The sequence below is a fragment of the Chrysoperla carnea genome, chromosome 4 (genome assembly GCF_905475395.1).
Source record: "Chrysoperla carnea chromosome 4, inChrCarn1.1, whole genome shotgun sequence".
NCBI lineage: Eukaryota > Metazoa > Arthropoda > Insecta > Neuroptera > Chrysopidae > Chrysoperla > Chrysoperla carnea.
Window position 1 is genome coordinate 5469106 of NC_058340.1, and position 23707 is coordinate 5492812.

At 29.7% G+C, this 23707-nt stretch overlaps 1 protein-coding gene across 1 annotated transcript in view; it reads right to left on the reverse strand.

The window, feature by feature from the left end:
* The window catches only part of LOC123297338 (transferrin-like), a 40680-nt gene that overhangs the window by 3379 nt on the left and 13594 nt on the right, over nucleotides 1-23707 (reverse strand). Inside the window, exons 2-7 of the mRNA XM_044878954.1 lie at nucleotides 23502-23586; nucleotides 6362-6501; nucleotides 4899-5174; nucleotides 3617-3893; nucleotides 2092-2246; nucleotides 374-620 (exon numbers count right to left, since the gene is read on the reverse strand). Of these exons, the coding sequence (XP_044734889.1) occupies nucleotides 374-620; nucleotides 2092-2246; nucleotides 3617-3893; nucleotides 4899-5174; nucleotides 6362-6501; nucleotides 23502-23586 (1180 nt within the window). The remainder of the gene's footprint in view (nucleotides 1-373; nucleotides 621-2091; nucleotides 2247-3616; nucleotides 3894-4898; nucleotides 5175-6361; nucleotides 6502-23501; nucleotides 23587-23707) is intronic.

The window sequence follows — 23707 nt, forward strand, 5'->3', positions numbered from 1 at the left end:
TATAAACTTCAAGTAATGGACCTGTTAATTGGCCTCCAAGATCGTACGATCTAACCCCAGTATATTATTTTCCTTAGAGATATGTAAAGTCATCTGTCTACGAAGATGAACCGAGACGGTTGAAAACTTGGAATACAGCATTCGGCGAGTTATTGGCGAAATGTTAGTTAGTAAGACCCAATTGACCCATGTTGCTCATTTACGAACTCGACAGACAGCCGAAAATGGACTAATTAGGTGATTTGATGAACACCTATACTAAAATTATGTTCGTATCATCAATATTTTTAAGTGTTACAAACTTGGGACTAAACTTAGTATACCTTGATATATTTCATATATACATGGATGGTATAATGAGATAGTTACTTACGTTCGTCCAATGTAACCATAATTGGAATCACTGACAACAATATCAGCAATATTTTCATGAATATTTTTAAAACAATTCAATATATTTTGATTTGTTGTATACAAGCATTCAATTTCAGGAACAAGTCCCAAAACGATTCCAGCTGTTCTTAATAATTTACATTTTTCCAATTGAATTTCAGATGTTACACACCATTTTACAACATGCACATTTTTATCAAACGGATCAATTTCCACTAAATCACGATCTTTAAAATAAATTAATAATTATTAATTAATAATAATTAGTGAACAATTAAATTATTGTATTGATAAAGATCGATACTTAACAAAAGTCAAAAAATTATTTTTGAACTTTTCGTAAAAATTATTTATTTGCGTTTCGAGATCACAATCTCTTCTTCATTGTTTTGTAGTAAACCAATCAAAAAGACTCAAACAAAAATTGTAGAGTTTGATGGAAAAAATCATATTCTGACATCATATTGGCCCTAGTTCTTCGAATTTCCGCTAGCTACGGAACAATGCTTTAGCTAAAAGTTGTCAATGGCAATAGAGGACATTGACTATGTCCATTACTTTGACTTACAATTATCAATAAATTTTAAGCGTATTTTCTTTCAATTAAATGCAATTATGACATAATTTTGAGTCGCATTTTCTCCGAAACCTGAATTTTTGAAAAAATGGTTTTGATGAAAAATGTTAGTTTTTTTTTATGAAGATCAACTTTCTAATTTAAAGTGCTATTTTATCTCTTACCGTTTAGAATCTAAATTGGCTATTAAAGAAACCGGAAGAACTAGGTCTAGGTCCAATCTGATATCAGTATTTGATGCCTCCCATCAAACTCTGCAACTTTTGTCTAAATTATTTTTTATTGGTCAACTACAACATACTACATTATAGATTAAAATGACTCACCCTGTATAAATAATTTTGTTAAACGTAAAGTAAGTCATTAATTTTTATAATGTTTTGTATTATTAGATGCATTTATTTACCTAACTAATACTTAATTCATTATTATTTAAAATTAATGAACCTGTCTATCATTTTTTTTAATCATTCATCTTTTTTTTTAATACGTGTAAGTGTGACATGTAAAAATGATTTATAGACTAAAAAATAATTTTTTTTAATAATTAAAAATTAAAATTCAATTTTTAAGAGTCATTGTTTATAATCCCGCTAATTTGCTCCATTTGTAGGTTACAACGAACGTAGTTCTAAAAGATCTGAAATTATATCACCTAAAATTGCATGTTACTTTAAACCTACTTCGGTCTGTATCTCTATTAGGGGCAAATAGAGTTACGGATTGTACGTGTTGTTTTCGGTTACAGGTCAGAAAATGTTTTAATCTTTGGAGGGGTTTTTCAAGAAAATTTGGTGTGATAGCTCTTATCGTGGCAGAAAGGTCTTTCACTCCGATTTTTAATATATAAAGCCAATAAAATTTAACCCTTATCTTTTAAAATTTGTTCTTTTTGAGTTCTACTTTCGAAATATTTCGGCGTGACAGCTCAAAACTTTACCAAAATATCTGTCACATCAGTAAAAAAATAAAAAAACTGGTAAAAATTATATATTTCTGCCAGGATAAACACTGGCATACCTAGTCCATATTGTATCAATCGTTAAATAGTATTGATTCATATGAAATTTCGAAATCCGAAGTGCAATTTTACTGTCACGGGCTCCATGGCTATAACTTACATTTCCACATGTACGTGTGTACTGGTTCGATTTCCGAAATTTGATACTGTTGTTGATTATCTTCTATTCCAAGTATTTGAAATATCGTATTATTGGTGCGATTTCCTGTTTCTTCTTTACGGATTAAGTATGTTTGAACTATACTTGCAGAATTTCTAAAAAAAATTATATTTTATTAATTTATAGAATAGCCTAGATTTCTAGAACATTTGTGCTCATAATTTTAATTTTTCAACACGGAGTTTTTCCGAAATTACAACGACTTTTTGAAAGCTTGCTCATATTTTTCGATTCCCCCGACAAAAACACAGCAATTATTTACTTATTTTAAATAAATTTATATTAACATAATATGGTGTGAAATAATCATCATATTTATTACTGGAAAAAAATTCCACAGATGTCTTTTTTTTATTTTACAGGAAAAATATTGTCATATAAATAAATGCATTAGCTAAGCACTTAAAAGTAAAACCTTTTAAGTAATTTTGAAAATGTACTTTTAAAATAAAATAAGCAAGCGGTTACAGTTCTATCAAACCAAAGTGGCACTGAGCAAGACAGAATGTAGATATGAGTCCACTTACATATATATCTCTTTCTCAGTGTCACTTTGGTTTGATAGAACTCCACATGTTAAAAGGGTATGGACAGTAATATTTGTTTAAAATAAATCGCAATTCAGCCCCTAATATCAGTTCATATTTTTCTTTTGATAAAATTTTGTAAGCTTTGATCTCTCGTGTTAAATTAAATTAAAATAAAATAAGTGAAAGCAGTTCATTCCCAAATTTACCGTTATTTTAGTAAGGTTAGATTAGGTTCGACCTGAGTAGCCCAGTTGGTTGAAGCGTAACCAATTCCGTACGCGGTATGTCGAGGGTAATTTAATTAATGACTGTGGTGGGCTGGTGTAGTAGTGCATGGTATATGCATGAAGGAGGTATACTTAGCCTCTCAAAATAATTGAGTAGATGATAAATGTAATTATCAGCGGGAAAGGTGGTAAAACACATATGGTATCACAATGGGTCCTATGGCCTAAGAGTGTCTCTTGACAGCCCATAGACATATAAAGGATACTTTTATGTCTATGGGACAACCAATCAATATAATCTAACCTAATTTTAGTATGTCGAAACCATGAAGAATGTAGAACAGGAGAAAGATCGCTATGTACTAAAGCATTAGCGTACCTGTCCCTAAAAATTTGTAGAATTTATAGTTCATTTTTCAGCCACCAGTCGCGCTGTCAACAAGAAGTAGTATCTGTGAAGTTAGCTGTTGTTGTTAGCATAATGTACAAATTGATATATCATTTGAAATTAGCGCACAACAGACCGCTTTTATTGATACTACATATTGATCGCAGCGCCTCACTTATTTTATACATATTTTGGGGACAATATTTTCTATAGCGATCGTTCTCCTGTTCTACATTCTTCATGGTCGAAACACTGAAACATTTTCCATCCTCTCCGAGGCAGAAGGTAAAAAATGTGACACTCATAACAAAAATATTTACTTTTTATTGGTAGCCACTATTGCAGAAACTGGTTGTTTGATCCATGTACATGGTTTTATATCCCAGCTATCCAGTGGAATTCTAGAACCATCTTTACAAACATACTCGAATTCTTCTTTAGCTAAATCATAATTGATATCGAAAAAGTTTCGAACATGTGCAAAATCAACGTAAGCAACATCACCACCATGTCTTGTTAAACATTCTAATGCACGCATATGAGGATTTGTCTCCTTTGTATATTTGCATAATGATTGTAAATTTGAATATTTATATTCTGTAAACATAAACAAAAATAATTATTAACCTTGTAATTGAATGTTAATTGATATCAATTGTAATCAATACAAAAATACATATATACTCATCAAACGAGTAAAAGGGAAATTTTAAATATATAAAATTTTTCCAGTAACAGGTTCGCAAGAATTAATAAAGTTTTCCACCAAATTTCAAATTTGTAATTGTCATAGACTTACGTAATATGTAATAAAACATTTGAATATGTACAAATAGGGCTTTTCATTTACAAAATGTTCTTTTTTGTTTCGGACTGTTTTCAATCAAGTAAAGACATATCTTATATTTTTGAATTTAATAAATATAATTAAAAAATATTTAACATTCTCCATTGTACTATTTTAAATAGTACAGTAAAAGATGTTACAAAAATCGGCTAATAAAGGAAAATGAAAGAAACTGCTCGCATTTTACTAAAACCTCATGGAAAATGTTTCTAAGGTGTCAAATATCATTAATAAGGCTTGAGTTAGTGGTGCAAATGTTTCTATTTGTTAATAAACAATAAATTTTTTATTCAATAAAACGATCAATGTTAAAATTTACTTAAAAAATTAGTAAATAGGCAACTTGTATGACGTAAATGTTAAGTATTTGCCAAATAATCGAATACTTTTATGCATGTATAACGTATACGTAATTCAAATTGCATATTTAATAATTTTGTAAGTCAACTTTAACATAAACCGTTCCATTGAATTAACAAATAGAAACATTTGCAGCACTAACTCATGCGTTACTAATGATACTTGACACCTTACAAACACATTCCATTCTTTCATTTTCCTTTATTTGTAACATCTTTAACTGTACTAAAATAAAAGTTTAAAAAATGGAAAAAGATACACAAAGACATGACGAGACGAGTCCATTGTGTATATTCATGTTTGAAAAGACTCGATTTGAATTCACATGCAATTAAAACTAATAAAAATAAATTAAATAACAATAATGAATGAATATGATAAAAAAATATTCTTACGTAATTCATTATTAATTCGTTCGTCGTCCACCCAATTACCAGGTCTACACGATGGTCCAAAATATTGTGCAATTTTTCTTATTTCATTATCGATTATTGATTGTTGTGTATCGTAATTGTATTCCACATTATGTAAGACCACTCGTTCGAATTCAGTTAACACACGTGGTGACCAATTTACATTATCGTAGAAACCAGGATGACAATATTTTGTTGCATTTAATTGTTGTGGTAGACCTTTACGTGCGAGCACCACTGTTTGAAAATCAAAATCATCTGAAAAATTAAATTCATTATTTTGATTTCATGTGATATTCTGAAAATACTGAAAAATTAGCGGGAAATAGTACAACAAACGCTGTTTTCACATTATTCAAAGAGATCTAAGTTAACCGTTTGATTACTTAGACTTAGATTGCGGGTTCCAATCCAGGTAGCGGTAGTCTCATAAATTATAATTAATGGGGCGGTAAATTGATCACCCTGACGTATAGACGTATATATCTGAGGAACGGAGGTTAAACTCCATTATTATTATGATTAATCACGTTATTCGACATGAAAGATTATGGCTAAACTGTTTGATTTTAAGAAAATTTTCTTTCTGGGATAGAAAGAGGCTTATTGGCTGTGCATTTTAAAATTATTTTCGTAATGTACAGGCTGCACGAAAAATACGAAAAGTATCAAAGTTGTGTTAACATTCTGTATATTATTTATTTTTTAGGTTTTACGGTCAAAATTTAAGTGAAATTCATCAGGGTTTATCTCACTTAAATTCATGGTTTCTGAAATATTCTTTATTTACTGAAAATGTTGTAGCAATTTTAACGTATAAATTCTCAAAGCTTATAACCGTTTTTCAAACCAAATTCAAGCCTCTGTACATTTTAAAATTATTTTTGTAATCAAGGTTTACCTTGATTAAATTTAACAGTTTTCGAAATACTCTTTATTTACGAAAAATGTTGTAGCAATTTTAACAAATAAATTCTCACAGATTATACTCGTTTTTCAAACCAACTTTAATTAGCTTGGAGTCTATTAATCGATTGAGCTTTCTGTTGTAATCTTGAACACTTGAATTACGTATATAGGTTGTCCTAAAATTATGACTAACAAAATTGCAAGTCTTAAAAACGGCAATAACTTGTTAAACTTAAATATAACACCCTGTATTATTATGTCAACATGAAATGTAAAATGTAATTATTTGTCAAATACCATCAACTTTACTACACTTTACAAAACTGTTTACGTTTTCATGGAAAACGTATTTTTTCCGAATGGGATCTGATTATAACATAGTTAATATTGATTATGAAAAATCCATTAAAAGAAAACTTATATTGCCTTTTTTTAATAAGCTAGGATTAATTTGAGGTTATTTTAAATATTACGCACTAGCAAGCAAGAAAATAAAATAGCTTACAGCAAGTGTTGGCCTAAAATTAAATACAAACCATTTAATTTACGTAGATTTCTTATTTCTTCAATAATTACAAATGTTTCGTTGACCAAATGTGCAATTAGGTACAGTTGTTCTGGATTGAATGATGCAAAATTCACTTCACTTGCTTGCAAACTTAGCAGGCAGTTTATACTGAAAAGAAGAAAAAGTTTCAGTTATAATCTAGATTATTTTTATTATCATAAGCATTTTTTTTCGTCCATCACTGGAACATAAGTAAAGTTACTGCGATAGGACTTTTTATTTATTTTATTTGTAATAATAGATTGAGAAAGGAGTATTATATACGAGTAAGGAATTTAAGAATTCCTTTGTTGCAAGATGTATGAGCGCCAGGGCAATTTTGGATAAAAGGCTTGATTTTTCTTATATGAAGTTGGACTAAATCTAAATCAACATATGCTGTATTAATTAGTCCTTCAGTGCAGTCAATCATCAAATCTTGAGAAATACTTACTCTTCCTTATTCTGTTTTAACTTTTGATAATATTTTATTAAGTACCTACATATATACGTATGAGGTACCAGTAGGTACGGAATATGTAAAATGTATAAAATGACCTTAAGTATTAAATAGTTTTTCTTATATTTAATCGTTTATTTTATCTATAATTAAAGTCTTACATTCTCTGATAAGCATTAGTGCTTATGTTTTAATCAAATTTAACTACCTGCTTTGTAAGTGTCCATTATAGTTGAAGTCCGAATTTCGTGCATATTAGAAAGAAGTATTTACACTTTACACCATCATTGGGTCTAGAAATTACAGTAAAATTTAACAATTCATCAAGAAATTTTAATTTTTGTCAATAAATTAGTTCGGATCAAAAGCCCGGTCGCCAAAGCGCGGATCCAGCCCTCAAAATGGTGATGGGCGCGAAACAGAGATGTTTACAAAATATATGACGTCTTGACCAAGATTTTGTACAGTGTATTTGTAAATTAATATCCCTGAAAATGTTAGTTTGTTCGCTCATAGAAATTACAAGAGTAAATGTGCGATTATTTACATATCACAGTGTCGTTACATTTAGTCTTTATAACCTACTGAACCAATTTTGATGAAATTAAACAACTTTAAATTAAATTAAACGCCAGTATACATTTTACATTAAATAATTTTATTTACTTTCTTTACTTAAATAACAAATTTAGCCTTTGGTTTTTTTCGCGAAAGCGTTGATAATATCATCGATTTCCAAATGTTTAAGAAAGCAAAGAACAAATAATCTTTCCTGTACCATTGAGGCATTCAACCAAGATTTTACTCCGTGAAGTGTAGAAAACGATCTCTCCACGGTAGCTACGCTGGTCGGAAGATTAAATTTTTGTTTTGTCGAAATTTTTTTTTTTTGTTTTCAATAATTTATTCAGGTTTAAACTTTAAATATTTTTTTTTAATTTCCAACAGCGGACCCCCTCCTCCCCATAAAATCTTCGTAATTGATTAAGAGTTTGTCCAACTTCATATAAAAAAAACCAAGCCTTTTATCCAAAATTGCCCTGGCGTTCGTACATCGTTAAGAATAAATAAATCAGTGTTTATAGTCTTCGACTATATCCATTTTTTAATTTTCTTTAAATTCAGCCCTAAAAGTATGACGTATTTTACATAACTATAAAAATTTAACTGTTATAATTATAGGGTCTAAAAGGTGTTATCTAAAAAAATTAAACACAAGTAATAAAAAAATTATAAACGCATTAAAACCAAAAATAATTTCTTGAACATAAAAAAAAAATATTAAAAAAATAAAACATTAAAATGAAGGACATTGATTGTAGTAACGATACAACATTATAACATTTACAGAATTGAAGTTGAACCTAATAATTAAATTATTTTGTTATTTATTTATTAATGAAAAAACTTATCATTATTTAATGAGGTTCACATATTGTACGTACACCATATTCTACCCACAGTGTTCAATGTTAATGAATATATACAGTGTGTTCATTTCAAAAGTATCCACCCTTTATATACTCTTAAGGATGTATGAGACATGTGCCCAGTCGTGCCCATGCATTAATCCAGCCCTGTCTGAAACTAACCTCCATTCTGTGATATAAGTCAGGGCCAAGAATATACAAGTACCATGGTGTGTCACCCTGGTACTTCATATTTTACTCTGTTGCATTTGAACATTCGATTATTTTATCAAATGCAACTGTTTGACCTAGACATTTAAACGATTAGCCTTATTCTATTTCAATATATAGTATAGCAGCCAACGTCGCCTTGCTACATATTCATTGTATCAGTTTCTATCCAAGTGTTTTCTTAGTATTTTAATCCGCTGATTCCAAATTTTGAATGCTACTCTAAAATTGGTTATAAACAATTTATGCTGCGACTTTTCTAAGAGTAGCATTCCAAATTCGGGATCAGCTGATCAAAATACTAAGGGAGCATACATAAATCATGTGGATCGGTCAGGAGGGAAAGCGGATTATTTCAAAAGCTACGCTGAGCTACGTAAGGGGAGGGTGGCAATGAAGTAAAGCTACCAAATTTTCTTGAAATATTTTATGGGCAAATTGAAAATAATTCAGCAAATACGAAATATCTATTGACTTGATAATAAAAAACTACGTTCCCACCGAGGGGAAATCATAGTAAAGGCTACGGTAGGCTACATAGAGCGAAAAAAAGGTTTCAAAGAGGCTAGAATTGAGTGGCGTAATTTATGGGTGCTTCTTAAGAAAACGCTTAGACAGAAACAAGTACAAAGAATGTGGACTGGAATTTGATAAGTTTAGTTTTGTTTACGTTTATTGAAAGAATTATGTTATAACTTGACAATATAAAGCGAATTATTTAGCTTTCGAAATTTCGAAAACCAAGGCAGATATCGAAAAATTTTATTCTTATTTTTCGTCTACATTCATGAAGTTATAGCAAAATTCATTATCAAAGTTGAAAATAAAGCACAAGTCAATCACAACCACAAGTCTAAACTTGCTTTGGCGCTCGTACTACCTTAAGGGACCAGTTTTTATTGCACTAAAAGGTAGAAAATAATATAGTTTTATGGGTCGCTCTTGCACGACTATATGTAAGCGCTTGAAACATTTCGAATATTCGTGTATGAGAATTATTTTCTACTTTTTAGTACAATAAAAGCTTTTCCCTTAAAAAGTATTATTTTTTAAAAATTTATTTTACTTTACTGGCTCATTTTAGGAACTAAAAATTAGGATTCAACTAGTCGATTTTTTTTAATAATACGATTAGTGACTGCACTATCTCAATATATTATAAGGTAAACAGCACTCGGTAGACGTACATGTTGAAATTTAATTGTGTCTGTAGAGTGTGGACTGTGGAGGTATGTATTTATCACAATAAAATATATTAACAGACTACAGACGTCATTTTTGTGCAGATGGACGGACGGATGCGACCTATATGTGGTTCAAGGTAACTTGAATAATGATATAAATATTATTGTCAATAAGATTTAATGTCTTTTTTTAACTTATTTTTATATATTGCGTAAATACATCTTAAGATTCTTATCTGTGTGAGGGTAACGTCATTAAGGTAAGCTACAGGTGTGCCATCATCATATTAACATACAACATCGTGCAAGAAGCAAAAACAATAAATAATCTGATATGAATGTTACCTTACACGGCCTATAAATTACTGCAGCATAGTTAAGTCAAAAAAAAAGATTGCCCATAAAATGTGTTAGGGAAAAAGACCTAGCAATATTAGATAAGAAAATGGCTTTCTGTGAAACTTTAACCGCCACCGAAATGTTCTTCAGATCGTTCTGATCAAAAGCTCTCACGGTCACAAAAAATTTTAACGAGTAGTTTTCGAGCTACGAGAGATTAAACCTACGAATATATTATAGTTTTAGTACCTATATGGCTAGGAAAATGGCTTTCTGTGAAACTTATTCAAACCACCCCCAAAATGTTCTTGTTCTCAAACCAAATTTTTAAACGGGTAGTATTTTTGTGGTCATGAAGGCTTTTGATCAGAATGATCCAAAGAAAATTTTAGGGTGGATAAGCAAAAGTTTCACAGCCATTTACCTATCTAATATTGCGGAGAAACCTTCTGTAATTGATAGTTTTATCTTATCTCTTATCTTTTTCGACATATTTTTCAATGGATCCTACGGTGATCTATCTTTTCAACACCTATTAAGTAGAATGAGAGAGAATTTGAAGAAATTTTTGGAAAATTTCATCATGTATTGTTCATTCATGCGAGCCATCCGTTATCATATTCGGGACAAAAATTTAATTTAAACAGAATTGACATAAAATTATCTTACCAATTAATCAAATATCATAGCGATTGATATGATAGAGAAGTTGCATGTTTAAAAAAAAAAAAGTTAACTAAAAATTACTAACAAATTAAAAAAAAATTTTTTAATGAATTTTTCATGTAAGTTTATAATTAAAAATGGTTATTGAAAACAATAAATTCAAACGTCAGTGACGTCAACACATCGTTTTAGCAACGCCACCGCACGGAGAAATAATAAAATAACATGCAGAATGATAAATGGTTTGTTTCTAAACTTTCTTTCACTATATTATAACGTAATTTTCCATAGAAATAAGCTGAAAATGTGAATTCAGCGTGATAATGATAGGCTCACAGCCAGATTGGATTAATGTTTTGAGTATAGTATTTACCAACAAAAAAAATTGTTGAAAAAGCATAATTAATTGCATATTAGTTTCTAAAAAAGTATCTAATTATTTATAATTTATTCAAAATTGCGTTTAAATTGAATACATTATCACTGCAATTAATTTAAATAAAATATAAATAATTATTTCATTCTTACAAGATGAAAATGGAAAAGTTATGTGGAACAAGGATAATACAATCAATACGTTAGATTTATTTTCAATTCACTTTAATTTCGTAACTGTACAGGTACTTTCACTTGTCACCAACAGGTGTTACCTATTGATTTCGCTATTATTATGTAATATTTTAACCCAAATATTTTCCCTAAGTAGTCATTATTCGAGCGTGATATCATTTTACGATAAATTTTTTAAAAATTTTCTTTAATATAAATAATTAAACGATGATTAAGATGATTAATAACAAAGTTGTTAATTTTTATTTTTTAGCCTCATCTTTTATTGTAAAACTTTAGGTTTTTCAGAAGATAATATATAGTAGCGATTTTCTACAACTTATTCGAATTCTTTGTAAATATTTAATAACAGAAAACATGTTCAGAAGTTAACTTTTTGGCAAATTTAATTTTCTTCAATAAGTATAATATTTTTATTGCAATTTTATTATTAATAAGCGAAAAATGCCATATTTTATGTTAATTAATTTATTAATTATTAAAATAGAGTAAATACCCTCTCAATATATCATCGAAAGTATCTTTTCTAAAAAATACTTTTAACAAGTGAAAACAAACAATTGACTGAGTTAATTGTTGAAATACCATGTATAGTCAGTGTTGATTTCTTTATCACATTACACATACAAACATGTGACACATACATAACTGATAATCAAGTATAGTACATATTATAAAATTTCCGAAAAAATGTTTCAAACAAAAGTTGTTTAATTTTTGATAAGGAACATTTTTTACATTTAAACTTTTGTTCTATCTCTAACGGTTTACAAGATGGGTACTACGGACCCAAGACCCAATTGACCTATGATGCTCATTTACGAACTTGACCTCACTTATTACGTCCTGAGTAAGCTGTAAAAATTTCAGCTCGATATCTTTTTCCTTTTTGAGTTATCGTGTCCACAGGCGGACGGACGGACGGACAACCGGAAATGGACTAATTAGGTGATTCTATGAACACCTATAGCAAAATTTTGTGCGTGACATCAATATTTTTAAGCGTTACAAACTTGGGACTAACCTTAGTATACCTTGCATATTACATATATGCATGGTATAATTCAGAAGTTTATAGTTGTCTAAAGTATTGGTTTTATTGACAGTAGAAAGGAAAAGTTGAAAAAAAATTGGTATGAACATTTGTTCGATTACTTTAAATTTAGCTCATTTTTTAACCCCCGAATTAAAAAAAAGGTGTTTTATAAGTTTGACCGCTATGTGGGTGTATCTGTGTGTGATTGTAGTTCTTAGCTATATGTTTCAAGTGCGAGCAGCCCTTTTTTGGTTCGGGTGTTAAAAATGATTTTTTCACAAACTTCATTTTTAAATTGATCTTTTTTTCAAGATATTTGCTTTGCTGGTTCATTTTACAATTTTGAAGAATACACTTAGGTGTAAAAAAAAAATTTCTGGATATATGCAAACCATTGTTTTATAAAATTATCTAGGTACATGATAATTATAAACAAATTTTAGTACGTCCATATAGTTAGTTATGTAGAATTGAATAAATTGTTTTTTCAACTTTTTGATAAGCAGTAATTATTATGAGACATTGAAATTATAGATTTCTATTCATTTACTTGTTGAAGCTCGTTGATAAACTAACACAATAAATCAACAATCGATTTCTAAACGTTTTAGAGTAAATATCTTAGAAATAATAACATAGAACCGTAATCTGGCCATCAAACGGTTGATCGTTATAGAGAGAGACCTAAAAAAAGTACGCGTATAGCTGTCTTCGTCTATCTTATATTACCTCTATGAAATACTTAGACATGCACTTGTTTATACATTAATTCAAAATATTAATGATAAGCTGCGAGACAAAGACAAAGCCTCTAAAAGAAAAAGAGGTTATATATCGAGTACTCACACTCAAAAAGCCTTTTTAGCTCTTGCTGCTCTTTTTAGAACCCCAAAGTCGACCGTCATAGAGGATTTGCCCATCGAGTATTCAACAACTACATATAAAAATGATTACAATATCTGTTATATTATACTCCACTAAAAACAGTTTAATCTATCGCTGATATTCAAAAGCAAAATTGCATTTTTCGGGTACGGAACCACAAGCTCGCACTTGAAACTAATAGCTAACAACACTCTCCCTTAAATTACCTTTCAAATGAAATCAAAAAAATTAAAATTAGTTTATTCGTTTAGGCGCTATGATACCACAAGCAGACACACACACATAGCGGTCAAACTTATAACACCCCTTTTTTATTTCGGGGGTTAAAAAAAGTATTTTTTTGCGCTCGCAATTGGATATCACCTTAATAAAATTGTATATTTTTACAAAATCATTCTTGCCTTTTCTGGTGGCATTACAGTTGCTGTTTTTATACTATGCATAGGTATATGAAATATACATAGTATATTAAGTTTAGTCCCAAGTTTGTAACGCTTAAAAATAATGATGCTAGGAAAAAAATTTTGTCATAGGTGGTCATAAAATCACCTAATTAGTCCAATTCCGATTGTCCGTTCGTCCGTCTGTGGGCACGATAACTCTAAAACGAAAAAAGATATCCAGCTGAAATTTTACCAGCGTACTCAGGACGTAAAAAGTGAGGTCAAGTTCGTAAATGAGCATCATAGGTCAATTGGGTCTTGTAAACCGTTAGAGATAGAACAAAAGTTTAAATGTAAAAAATGTTCCTTATCAAAAATTAAACAACTTTTGTTTGAAACATTTTTTCGTAAACATCAGTTTACCCGTGAGGGCGCCAATTAGGCGAAAATTTTATAACACGTACTATACTTGATTATCAGTTATGTATGTGTCACATGTTTGTATGTGTAATGTGATAAAGAAATCAACACTGACTATACATGGTCTTTCAATAATTAACCCAGTCAATTGTTTGTTTTTACTTGTTTTACTTGGTTAATTTACAGCTATTTTGATTGGGGTATTATAAAATAATATTTCACTCCCGCAATGAATATAATAATGTATTTTCAGTCATAGATACATACATGATACAATAATAAATACAACCTTCATTATTACAACGTAAAACGTTATTTATAATGGCAATGCTTTTTAAAAAAAAAATCAATAAAATGTAACTTATACTGTCGGTACATTACATTTAAACACTGTTGCTTTATTACATAAAATTACATTGGATAAGTTTTATAAGTATTATGAAAGCTAACATATAGCTAAATCGATTTTAACGATTTTGTTTTATTTTATTTTTTTTACTTTTTATTATATTGCGTCAAAGGTGAACTAAAAAGTAATTTGTTATAAACAAACAATATATATTGTATGGCAATCAAAAACTTTCTATGCAATTATAATACAATTTGAAAATATCAACTTTGTTAATATATAAAAGAAATTGTTTAGTTTTTACGTGTCGATCCATGTTGTCATGCGAGGGCTAAGAGGTTAGGTCAAGCGAATTGTGTTGGCTAACATAAGAAGTTAACGTTTCTATTGTAAAAACTACTGACTACATTATATAAATTTTCATCATACAGCAGCGAAGGAAATGGTTTGGTCCGGCCATAGTCGAACCAGAAGAAATTAGGAAACTCAGCGCTTGGCAGATCCTGGGTTTCAGTACATCAGTTGGTTATAATAGCCACTGAATAGAGTACAAGGGTCTATTTGGCTTAGTGCTCTGAACCATTGCTTCGAGGCCCGATGCTCGAGCATGGCCCGCTAACCTCCATACTCACTCACTCACTAAGTGGGGTTTCAACAAAACTCCCTCTACAGACAACAACAGTTACATATATGGATGATAGAAATGTAATCACATAAGTGACATTTCTATTCTCAAGAAAAATTTATTATATATTTTTTTATTTTATTATTTATTTATTTATTAAATTTTAATTTAAGAAAAAATCTTTTTAAGTATGTTATAAGCTTTTTAAGTCTTTGTATTGAAAAGTATTTACTTATTAGTTTACGCTGTATGCATCATATTAAAATCGCAATTATAATCGAGAGACTTTGATGTAAATAAACATCGTATACATGGTTAAAAGTAAACAACACAAAAAATAATAATAATAAATAAGTAAATAAACAAAGTAAAAATAAAAATTCGATGATTTGAAAAAATTGCACTCTGTGTTTAGAGCTCGAATGGACCAATTGGTAGGGCGCTTGGCATGAATCCAAGAAGTCCGGGTTCGAGTGTATTTTTTTTCAATTCTCTTTAATTAAGATTATTAGGCAAGATATTTGTCAATATTTAGTTTACGCTGTATGTATCATATTAAAATCGTCAATTATAATCGAGAGACCATCATTAAAAGTAAACACAAAAAATAATTTACTTAAACGTTTTTGTACATATATTTCATATGCGACCCTAAACAAACCCTTCTCCCCAAATGTTGCCGAGGCAAACTAAGATTGAAAGCCCCTAGTATAAAGTAAAGGCATGGGAAGCTACGGGTGCAGTATTTAGTAAAAAAATATATTCAACCAAGATTGTTTGCGATATAAAAAGGAATTAATGACAGATTCAAATATTATAAAGTTTCAATTCTATCTTGTAACAATAAATAATGTTGTCATTTGAATGATGGAACACCTATAAAAACTAAAACTATAAATAATATAATCATAAATACACCTCTCCTCCTAGCCCCCCTTTAATACTGAATGAACTTAAATATTTATTTTAAAATTCAAGAGTCAAGGTATTTACGACTATTATTGTCAATTTGTTTTGACATTTTTTACAACTTTTTTTTATTAATAACATTTATTTAATTTCCTCTTCATAATAAAGTCTTCCACACACCAATCTTAATTTTATTCATAAAAGCAGCTCCTAAAACATTAACTTAAAGTTTTTTTGAGATAAATAAAAGTCTTTCGCTGGTTAAAAACAATGTATTAGGTATAAGTTTTTCTAAACCGAATAACCTAAGCTAACATTTATGAAAATGGTAAACAAAATCAACCAGATAGACTGAATATCATTCAGGCCGCTTCGCGCTTGTTCAATAGCGCTACTTAGTAAAAAGGCTAGGCTGTTAACTAAACGGCTTATTAAGGTATTTGCAGCGTGAATGCAGTTGTCGACAGATTTGGCCTATTTTTTTCACAGACTCACAGAATAATGTGAGATCCCGAATAATTATTTGGTCGTTTAGATTGCGAGATAATCAGCTGCAAAGTTCGCGATTTCTCCATTCAAAGCATGTAAAACTCACTGCCCTCCCAGCTATTTTTTACGATATTAAAAAATTATCTCGACAAAATTGAAAAAAAAGTAGGAGAGTTAAAAAGATTTTTTTAGAATAAAATAAATAACAAAAACTAACATGCTTGAAACTCGAAAAATAAGTTTTATCGAAAAAAATGCAAAAAATGTTGGGTCTATAATGTCTATGCTGACATTAAAGTTGACCCTGGTTTTCAGGCTCAATTAAAAGCTCACTCTATTCCATACCTGGTAATAGACATATAAAAATTGTTAGAGGTAATATTTTTCGTTCGAAACATTTGTCCACAAACCTTACAGTTTAGGCAAAAACGGACTGAAATGTTTTACTATAATAATGGGGTTTAACCTCCGTTTCTCTGACATATGCGCCTATAACAGAGGCCACCCACATCGTTATTTGTTAATCTTTATTTATTTAACATCATACATGTTTACAATTACAATTTGATGTGGGTGGATTCGGTTGCTTCGTTCTTATCCAAGCGACGACAATGTGATCAATTCTACCGCTCTCATTATAATTATTTATTAAATTGTTCACACTGCCGCTGCCTGGCTTCGAACCCGCAACCTAAGTCTAAATTTAGGCCATTTAGGCTCTGTTTTACCCAAAATTGATATGTAGTTTATTATAGGGTCTTATGGAATATTTTTGCTATCAATTATTCCGTTTACAAAAAAATGTTTCAAGTAAAAAATGTTTGTCTTTTTATAAAGAACAACTAATTTCTCTTTATTTTAAAGTGTTTTTTCTAATGTTTGCCAGTTATGAATTAGAGCGAGTTTTAATTCAACCGGAAAACTTGATTTATTGAATTCAATACCCGTATAAGATGCATGCCTTTGAAATTAACGTTTTTCCTTTGAAACATTTTCCTCGATTAAATTTATTTATCATTTGGAGTTGGTTTTCGTATAGTTTCATTTGGAGTTGGTATGAGGTTTGCTTTATTTATAAAATCTTTGTGCTTATAAAAAAAACAATAAAACATTTTATTTAACGTGTTCAACAATTTCATTAAAATTTACCTTGAAAAATAACTTTTTTTCTTATAAGGGCGATTAGCAATACTCCGGCTTAATCTTTTCAGCTTCGACAACCAAGTAATATACATCACTACACAGTTTATATAATATACAAATACATCTGCCTTATTTTAACGAGCTATAATTTATCTTTTGAAGAAAATCGAAGGAATATAAATATCACTTTTCTAACAATTTTCTCGGAAAGTATTAGACCAAGGGGAAGAAGGGTAAGCAAATTTGTACAATACTTAACCGAGATGATTATATTTTATAACCACTATGATCGGATCATATTTCTAGAAGCATATTTTTACTCACCGATTTCTTCTCTTAAATACTATCGTGTGGAGTTCGTATGAAAATAGTTAAAATAAACAAATCAAAGGTCCCGGAATTAAGCACATATGTGATAGCTAGCGAAAAACTGACATCACAGCTGAAAAGAATGACCCAAAATTAGTGGGTTTCAAAAAAAATTCCAATAAGATCGGATAAAAATTGCCTGTGTTATCAAAAAATCGAATTTTTGAACTTTATGACGTCATCAGAATCCAAAAAATTTAATTTTGCTCTATCACATCCAAATTTTATCCAATTTTGATAAACCAAGAATGTAATCCTATTAAATTTGGGCCATACTTTTCAAATTTAGGGTCAAAGTTAATCTAGCTCTATTAGGTTTCAAGATTGTGGAGGTCTGGTCCTGGAATTAGGCACATATGTGATAGATAGCGAAAAACTGACATCACAGCTGAAAAGAATGACCCAAAATTAGTGGGTTTCAAAAAAAATTCCAATAAGATCGGATAAAAATTGCCTGTGTTATCAAAAAATCGAATTTTTGAACTTTATGACGTCATCAGAATCCAAAAAATTTAATTTTGCTCTATCACATCCAAATTTTATCCAATTTTGATAAACCAAGAATGTAATCCTATTAAATTTGGGCCATACTTTTCAAATTTAGGGTCAAAATTAATCTAGCTCTATTAGGTTTCAAGATTGTGGAGGTCTGGTCCTGGAATTAGGCACATATGTGATAGCTAGCGAAAAACTGACATCACAGCTGAAAAGAATGACCCAAAATTAGTGGGTTTCAAAAAAAATTCCAATAAGATCGGATAAAAATTGCCTGTGTTATTAAAAAAATTGAATTTTTGAACTTAATGACGTCATCAGAATCCAAAAAATTTAATTTTGCTCTATCACATCCAAATTTTATCCAATTTTGATAAACCAAGTATGTAATCCTACTAAATTTGGCTCATACTTTTCAAATTTACGGTCAAAATTAATCTAGCCCTATTAGGTTTCAAGATTGTGGAGGTCTGGTCCTGGAATTAGGCACATATGTGATAGCTAGCGAAAAACTGATATCACAGCTGAAAAGAATGACCCAAAATTAGTGGGTTTCAAAAAAAATTCCAATAAGATCGGATAAAAATTGCCTGTGTTATTAAAAAAATTGAATTTTTGAACTTAATGACGTCATCAGAATCCAAAAAATTTAATTTTGCTCTATCACATCCAAATTTTATCCAATTTTGATAAACCAAGTATGTAATCCTACTAAATTTGGGCCATACTTTTCAAATTTATGGTCAAAATTAATCTAGCCCTATTAGGTTTCAAGATTGTGGAGGTCTGGTCCTGGAATTAGGCACATATGTGATAGCTAGCGAAAAACTGACATCACAGCTGAAAAGAATGACCCAAAATTAGTGGGTTTCAAAAAAAATTCCAATAAGATCGGATAAAAATTGCCTGTGTTATCAAAAAATCGAATTTTTGAACTTTATGACGTCATCAGAATCCAAAAAATTTAATTTTGCTCTATCACATCCAAATTTTATCCAATTTTGATAAACCAAGAATGTAATCCTATTAAATTTGGGCCATACTTTTCAAATTTAGGGTCAAAATTAATCTAGCTCTATTAGGTTTCAAGATTGTGGAGGTCTGGTCCTGGAATTAGGCACATATGTGATAGCTAGCGAAAAACTGACAACACAGCTGAAAAGAATGACTCAAAATTAGTGGGTTTCAAAAAAAATTCCAATAAGATCGGATAAAAATTGCCTGTGTTATTAAAAAAATTGAATTTTTGAACTTAATGACGTCATCAGAATCCAAAAAATTTAATTTTGCTCTATCACATCCAAATTTTATCCAATTTTGATAAACCAAGTATGTAATCCTACTAAATTTGGGCCATACTTTTCAAATTTATGGTCAAAATTAATCTAGCCCTATTAGGTTTCAAGATTGTGGAGGTCTGGTCCTGGAATTAGGCACATATGTGATAGCTAGCGAAAAACTGACATCACAGCTGAAAAGAATGACCCAAAATTAGTGGGTTTCAAAAAAAATTCCAATAAGATCGGATAAAAATTGCCTGTGTTATTAAAAAAATTGAATTTTTGAACTTAATGACGTCATCAGAATCCAAAAAATTTAATTTTGCTCTATCACATCCAAATTTTATCCAATTTTGATAAACCAAGTATGTAATCCTACTAAATTTGGCTCATACTTTTCAAATTTACGGTCAAAATTAATCTAGCCCTATTAGGTTTCAAGATTGTGGAGGTCTGGTCCTGGAATTAGGCACATATGTGATAGCTAGCGAAAAACTGACATCACAGCTGAAAATAATGACCCAAAATTAGTGGGTTTAAAAAAAAATTCCAAGAATATCGGATAAAAATTGCCTGTGTTATTAAAAAAATTGAATTTTTGAACTTAATGACGTCATCAGAATCCAAAAAATTTAATTTTGCTCTATCACATCCAAATTTTATCCAATTTTGATAAACCAAGTATGTAATCCTACTTAATTTGGGCCATACTTTTCAAATTTTTGGTCAAAATTAACCTTGCTCTATTAGGTTTCGAGCAGGGTTCGATATAAATCAAAATATCCGATATTTTGATATTTTAATAAATATCGGATATTTTCGAACCCTGGTTTTAATAAAACTTGCGGATTTGACAATAATATCTAAAAAAAGCGTGTATATTTTAAAAGTTTAATCAATTTGATTTGGTAAATACCTATAGCATGAAACTAACATGTAATTGACTCCATATTGATTGATTGCTGAATTCTATACTCTGTAAGTACATTAAATTATTTTCAAAAACATTGACCTACAATAACCTTAATGGTTATTGTCAATGTTAACTATAACAGCAAGTTGCATGTTATATTAGTCCGTCGCATGCCGTCCAAAGAATGTACCCAAGTGATTTTCTTTCTACCACATGCCAAAATGCAGAAGATGGAGGTAAACAATATTGCTCATAGAATCTATAATTGTTTTCCCATGAGTTGAATGTCAATTTTTTGTTGTTGGTTTTTTCATTTGGAGGCCGCCGCGTTTAGACTTCGTGAAATTTCAAAAAAACGCTAAAAAATATTTTTAAACCGTAGATGTAACATGAAAGTATTTTTGGAACTACGCTCCTTATTGCACGTTATCGTTCTGATTTGTTTACTGGTTGGGAGGTCAAACCAAAAAAAGGTGCAACAAAAACCGATAATTTTCACCTCGGTTACCTAGGAAACTAAAACTTTTTTAAGCATTTCATCTTGTCGTGAATTTTGAGAATATGAACAAATATTTTTATAATATATCAATTTGTATTTCTTATCAAATTAGTCCAATTCCGGTTGTCCGTCCGTCCGTCTGTGGACACGATAACTCAAAAACGAAAAAATATATCGTGCTGAAATTTTTACAGCGTACTCAGGACGTAAAAATTGAGGTCAAGTTCGTAAATGAGCATCATAGGTCAATTGGGTCTTGGGTCCGTAGGACCCTTCTTGTGAACCGTTAGAGATAAAACAAAAGTTTAAATGTAAAAAATGTTCCTTATCAAAAATTAAACAACTTTTGTTTGAAACATTTTTTCGTAAACATCACTGTTTACCCGTGAGGGCGCCAATTAGGCGGAAATTTCATAACACGTACTATACTTGATTATCAGTTATGTATGTGTCACATGTTTGTATGAGTAATGTGATAAAGAAATCAACACAGACTATGCATGGTATTTCAACAATTAACTCCGTCAATTGTTTGTTTTCACTTGTTTTAATCTAATATTAACAACTAACAATTAATTGATACAGTAAAAACTTAAAATAGCTAAAATTAAATTCTTGAAAGAATAAAACAAGTATTTGACTTCTTAAATTAATACCTTAAATTTTCAGCTAAATATCTTGTAAAATATGTGAAGATGGAGAAAAACGACGAGGAAACGATTTAAGGTTCTAAGAGTAATATTGTTCCCCACCACCCCTGCATCATTTTGACATGTGGCAATAAGAAAATCCTTTGGGTGCATTTTTTGTGGTACGGGACGGACTATATCGTATGTTAGTAAATATTATTTATAGGTAAGCAAAAAAGGTTTAGGTAATATACATTAATTATGTTTATTATGTTCAATTTAAATTACATAATTGTAATTTATTTAATTAATAATCAATTAAATAATTACTTTTATATTATTAAACCCTTATTTTTATACTCCATAGATTTTAGGTATAAAATACAGAAGTTAAAATAAAAGTTTTGATAAAAAGTTTCGGCCAATCACAAAATTTTTCGAAGCGGGCTCCTCTGAGATTGGCTGGTGGAATAAAGGTGGATATTCATAATATATTTTGAATATTTAAATTAACGAAAATATTTTCTTCCTTTTTTTCACGTAAGATAAACTTATTTAAGTTGAGAAAAATTATATTAAGCCTTATATTAAAAGATTATAAGATATTATATTAATATATAATCCTTCTCGCGATTAAGGGTTTTTCCAACATTCTAAGTAAAATATGAAAAGTTCACCTTAGCGAAGATATGGAAAATTATATTGATACCTATGTGCTATATTTATTTTATTATTTAAATGGAATTTTTAGTTTTTGATTACGTTTTAGCGAATTTTCTTCAAAAAAATTTAAGTAGCTATTGTGGTTTCACGATGATGGTATATTGATTAATCTTACTAGATATGCAACATAGAGAAGCTGCATGTTTTTTAATTCCTTTTTTTCGAACGATTACTAAAAATTATTAAGAAAAATTAAAAAAAAAAAAATTAAAGTTTATCACGGTTAATAATTTTAGTAAATATTTTTATCTTTTTGAATCTGAATTTCTGGAGATCGAATATTTCTAAGATCCACAATAATAGCTACATTTGTATTACAATTATAAGAGCATCGTTGGTTAAGTGGTAGAATGCTCGCCTGCCACGCAGGCGGCCCGGGATCGATACCCGGACGATACATATCTTTTTTTTCATTCTTTGGAGAAATTTCTTATGGTCAGCATTGTAATCAACGCGGAAGGCGGAATTTCCAATAATAATGGGTATTTTCTTCAAAAAAGAGAGGGAGTGGCTTGTTATCAGAATATCTTACAAGGGCGTGGTGAAAAGTAGTAAATTAAATGAATAAATTAATGTGATTTTGCCTATTTTGTTTTATTTGTGTAAGAAAATTCGACAAGCTTACGCAGTTTCTAAGGAGCGAATTTTATATTAACATAAAATTGGGGGTATAATAAAATCATAAAAGTTTGTTACTATCAGAAGGTTATTATTATTATGAAATATTTTTAGCACAGAAACGTAAAATTTTGTGCTAAAAATAATTCGATATAAAATTTTAAGATACACAAAATAAAAATAAAAAATTCTACTAGAGAAACTAGAAAGAAAATAGATAGTGGTCTGATCATAAAGAATAATAAAAACAAGTGAAAACAAACAATTGACTGAGTTAATTGTTGAAATACCATGCATAGTCAGTGTTGATTTCTTTATCACATAACACATACAAACATGTGACACATACATAACTGATAATCAAGTATAGTACATCTTATAAAATTACCGCCTAATTGGCGCCCTCACGGGTTTCGCTGCCCGAACTTTTAATCCATATAACAGTCTTTTTTTGCTTAAATTTACTCCAGTATAATACTAAAAGAATTACATAATAAGTACATACCTATCTGGAACAAAAATACATTTCTCCTTTTTTAATTGTTTACATTTCGCTTTAATTGCTGGATCATTTCTTGCACAAACGTTATCTAAAACAAACAAACAATTTGCATTTAATATAAATTCACATTCATAAATATTTAATCATATATAAATAAATATTCATTTAAACAATATATAATTCAGTATCAAAAAATAACTCATGTCTTG